At 37.7% G+C, this 4,605-nt stretch overlaps 1 protein-coding gene across 1 annotated transcript in view; it reads left to right on the forward strand.

Annotated features, from left to right (window-relative positions):
• LOC106530407 (breast carcinoma-amplified sequence 3 homolog) overlaps window positions 1-4,605 on the forward strand; it is a gene marked incomplete at its 5' end in the record, with an annotated part of 72,129 nt that overhangs the window by 32,728 nt on the left and 34,796 nt on the right. The window contains 1 exon segment of the mRNA XM_014026011.1: window positions 3,539-3,672. Coding sequence (XP_013881465.1) covers window positions 3,539-3,672 — 134 coding nt within the window.

The raw sequence follows: 4,605 nt of genomic DNA on the forward strand, positions 1-4,605 counted from the left end.
CAACAGTGCTATACACTGTATATTTGCTCCACAATATCTGTTAACCAGTTCAATAAATAACAGTGATTACATGGACTTTATAAGATTATTTTAATTTTAAACTGTTACATTATGTTCTGCTCAGATGAGCTAAATAAGATCAAATCTGCTGACTTGTGTTGTAAAATGAGACGTTTTCCTGTTTATCTTCTGTTAATAAATCCATAACACAAACAGCTTTTCTGACATTATTTAAAACTTTACACAGATTATATAAACTGTAAAATATTAATAATAATTGGATTAATATTATTATTAATAGTTTTAATGATTTCTCCATCGTCAGTCCTTTATTTCTGCTCTGTTGTCAACATGTACAGTAATGGGAAATCCAGAGTCTTGCCCATTTAGMGTTAGCCGTTAGCTTSTCCAGCCGATCACACGGTCGTGTGGTTTTTGCGCACTCTGTTCTATAGAACCTCCTTGGTTTCACCATCCAAGCTGTAACTTTTCTGAAGGCTGCTGGAGATGGGTTTTAGGCTGTGTTTGAAAAGCAGAGCTGGCTTTTTCCTGTCCAAGGCAGTTCAGATCTGGTTGGTTCTGGTGTGGTTTCTTGAGCATGTTGTTTTGGTGAGAGCGTATACTTCAGAGTTTGATGAGCTTCAAATAAAATGGGACCAAATGAATAGGCCTGTCAGTGTTGGTTTCACTTGTGCTGAGCTGTGGTTCAAGATTCCTGTGTTTGTTGTGCATCCACACAACTGTAGCCCTGCACTGATGAGTGGATTTAAGGATTCTCTCCTTCGTAGACGCTTGTCATCTTGTCTCTATAAAAGAGCACATGACTTGAGCCCTGCCTTTAACCAAACCAAATTATCATCTAAGAAAAACGTGTGTTTTATGACAGCAGCAAGTGACAGCTGGTTCAATAAACTGGTTTGTTTGTTTTAAAGGGACAATAATTCTGTCATGCTGTCTAAAGTGTGACCTGTGCAGTTTGGCAGAGTTGGCAGCCCTCCTTTAAAATGAAAAACACTTTCACTTGAATAATGTAGTTAGCCCTATTCTGTGTATTTCTACCCTTGTACCATTACATTTACACAGTGGTGGGCGCTAGCCTGCTAAAGTAAAAATCTGATAATTGCGGACCTAAATATTTAACACATTCTCACTCCTGACTCGTCAACATATTGACGCTTTTCCAAAGTTCCCTCTGCGTTTTATTTTGACGCGTCGGGTGACCCCCACCTTGCGTCAGTCTTTGCCGCCCGCGGCTTTTCCGGGTTGTGCCACCAGGGGTCTTTGGGTCGGGGGTCCGTGGTTAACATGAGGGATCAGGATTAATGGTTAAGTTTAGGGACTGGGGGTCAGGGCTAGGATGTCTACAGCGAATATTAGGTAATTTTAGCCTTTGGAACACATAGTTGACATGAATTTCCTACATTTTCTAAAAATGGTTAATTTTAGGTATCAGGGTTAATGGTTAATTTTAGGTACTAGGGTTACTGGTTAATTTTAGGTATCAGGGTTAATGGTTAATTTTAGGTACTAGGCTCAGAGACAGGATGTCTAAAGTGAATAATGGTAATTTTAGGCTTTGGGACAGTATTTTTTGTGCATTTTCTACACTTTCAGAAATTATGACAACAGATTCCACCCCATCTCGTCAAAAAATGACGCAAGGGGAGTACCGGACGCGTCAAAATCGGACGCAGAGGGAACTTTGGAAAAGCGTCAATATGTGACGACTCGGKTGTGAGAATGGGTTGAAATATTTCATTTGCACTTTAGCGGTCTTACTAGWTTTTATAAATCATAAGCATAATAATTTGCACTTTCTAAAATTAAAATGCAGTACCGCTAATTACTAATTATCTACCAATCATCATTATCTTGAACAGCAGAAGGTACGGCTGACAATGAATGACAACACATGTGATCTATCTAACAGCAYCCCTCCCAGACAAAAACAATTATTGGAAAGGTATTCATCCTTGCTGACTGTTGCTTTGGGTCATGGTTCTCATTTTACAAACATTTCCCACAATGCTTTGTGTTTGCTTACGTAGTTGGAAGGCAATGGTTAGAACTATGTGACCGGGCGAAAACAGTTAATGTTTGTAATCCATACTAAGATTTTGTATGTATTGATTTATTTTACTTTACAATCGGAGCTCCTTTTTTTAAAAGAAAGTTTAAACGCTGGAGCTCAATACTTGACGTAAATGGTCGAAGCAACAGCTAACGGGGTTAGCTGAAGGGACACAGAATAATTTAAAGATGTTATGCTGATGAAGACAGACCTCTAGTGGTCAACTGGAGCGACTACATGGAAAACTTTATAATCCATGCTCTTATTTTGAAGTGAAGARAGTTTCCTGTACTGCGTGCTTTCATTTCCCGTCACAAATCAAATCCGTCATGTACCCAGAATGCATCACTTGCGTTTTCCAATAAACAGTTTTAAAATTACTTTATTGTTACTTATTTAATGAAAAATCTACAACAAACAAAAGAAAAAGACAAAGAAGCAGCTGAGCTAGCAATCCTCAACAACTTTTTAATTTTTACACCAGGAGCCAAAGTTCTGTTTCAGGAAATCACATCCCCAGCAATATGCAGTTGTAAATTAAGTTGTAAAAGAGTTTATACACCGCTAGTTGGCTGTGTTGTGCATATATTGTACATGAATTATTGCCAGCTAGTAAGTGTCAAATTGAACTTGTGCTTTAAAATTAGCTTCTGCTAGTTTTTCTATGGCATAAACACTTTAGAAATTGTCGACCTAAATATTTTCATAAGCGCTTTAGAAATTGTGGAGCTATTTTTTGGATTAGCGTTGCCCACCACTGCATTTACACATGCACACAGTCACGGTCTAGTGCTACTTTCTTTATGAGGACTTTGGATTGACTTTCAATGGTTTCTGCAGCCTAACACTGACCCCTTACCCTAAAACCAACCTTAGTCCTAATCCTAACCCGTGACTCACCAATGGTATTTCCYCTCATGGGGATATCCCATAAGTAGCAGTTGGTCCCCACAAGTAGGTTGTGGTCCCTACATAGTAGGGAATTTCTGCCCGTGTGCACACACACACACACACACACATACATGCATATTTTTTATTTTTTGTCCCAGATGGTGAAAAAAAAAATCAAGACAGTTGGAGCCTCAAAACAGATGTGTTTGATTACTGCCTCATGTCAGAATCTTGTCAGTCATTTAGCTGTAACCAAAAAAAAGTTGTTTATCATCATCAAATGTTCTGAACCTATTTTTTTTTTTATCATTTATGCGATTAGAACTGGAATCATTGAGTTTCAGCAGTAAAAAAATCATGAATTTTTCTGATATAAGAAAATAAAGAGTAATAAAGTTTTATGTTAAATGCTTAAAAGGTATGCAGTACAGAAACATGCACACTTAAAAGTGGAAAAATCTCAAAATGACCACATAAAACTTGGTATTTAGAGCCTAATAAACAAGCATCAAACAGCTGCGAGACAACTTGTTTTTCGTATTTTTKAAGCTAACTGTGTCACTCTGCCCTTTGTAGGAATGCTGCTGGTGACTGCCGACACTCTGGGCCATGATTTTCACGTCTTCCAAATCCTCACTCACCCCTGGTCGTCCTCACAGAGTGCTGTTCATCATCTTTATACCCTGCATCGTGGAGAGACCGAGGCCAAGGTCTGACACACAAACAGAAACAATTACAAGTTCTAATTTAAACAAAGCATATCAGATGTTCTGTTTATGGTTGCAGCAGCGAGGACCTCTGACTTCTGAGGAGCTGAGGAATGAGATTCTTTATTTACTTAGTTTTTTGTTTTGGGTTTTGTTCTTTTTCATACAAATTTGAAGGTATACAGTGTGATAGATAGCTATGCGGCTGCATAGCTAATCAAATTCCCATCATGGCAATGTGCTGCAAGAATGACTGACTAAAATCCATTCATAAACATTACAACTTTCTGATAGAGCAGAAGACTAGTTTTACCTTTACATCGAGACATAGATTTTTAATGTACTCCAAGAGTTCCAGAACAACAGCTAATTTAATGTGAACATGCTTTTCTCTGACGTTTTAGGCATTTTTTGTGGGACTATTAAAAGGCTAAACAGCATATTATGATAAAAATAATTATTAATGTGCTAAATGTACTTTTTTGCAAATGACAATTTTTACACCTCTTTATCTCACTTGATTTCAGCAGATCTGTGCACCCAGTTGAAAATAAAATTATTATGAATTTGTTGGACAATACTCACTGAGCTCCATCTGCTCCTAAACCACATTCAGTCACTTGTTGTAATAAAGTCCATATTCTCTGCAGGTGACACTAAAATGTCTCCTTTTAGAGGAAATTCTCTGAAGCTAGAGCAGGGGTGAGCAATCCTGGTCCTCGAGGGCCACAGCCCTACATGTTTTACATGTTTCTCTGCTCCAACACACCTGATTCAGTCACTGAACTACGTACCTGTTCCATGTTCTGCAGTGTGGAGGACCAACACTGACATAATTAGAAATAAAAGAAATAGATAAATAAACCTTTAAATAAATAAATAAATACATTTAAAATGCACCAAATAATAAATTAAAAAAGGAGAACTATATTAACT

This window comes from Austrofundulus limnaeus, unplaced genomic scaffold, assembly GCF_001266775.1.
Source record: "Austrofundulus limnaeus strain Quisiro unplaced genomic scaffold, Austrofundulus_limnaeus-1.0 Scaffold517, whole genome shotgun sequence".
Taxonomy (NCBI): Eukaryota; Metazoa; Chordata; class Actinopteri; order Cyprinodontiformes; family Rivulidae; genus Austrofundulus; species Austrofundulus limnaeus.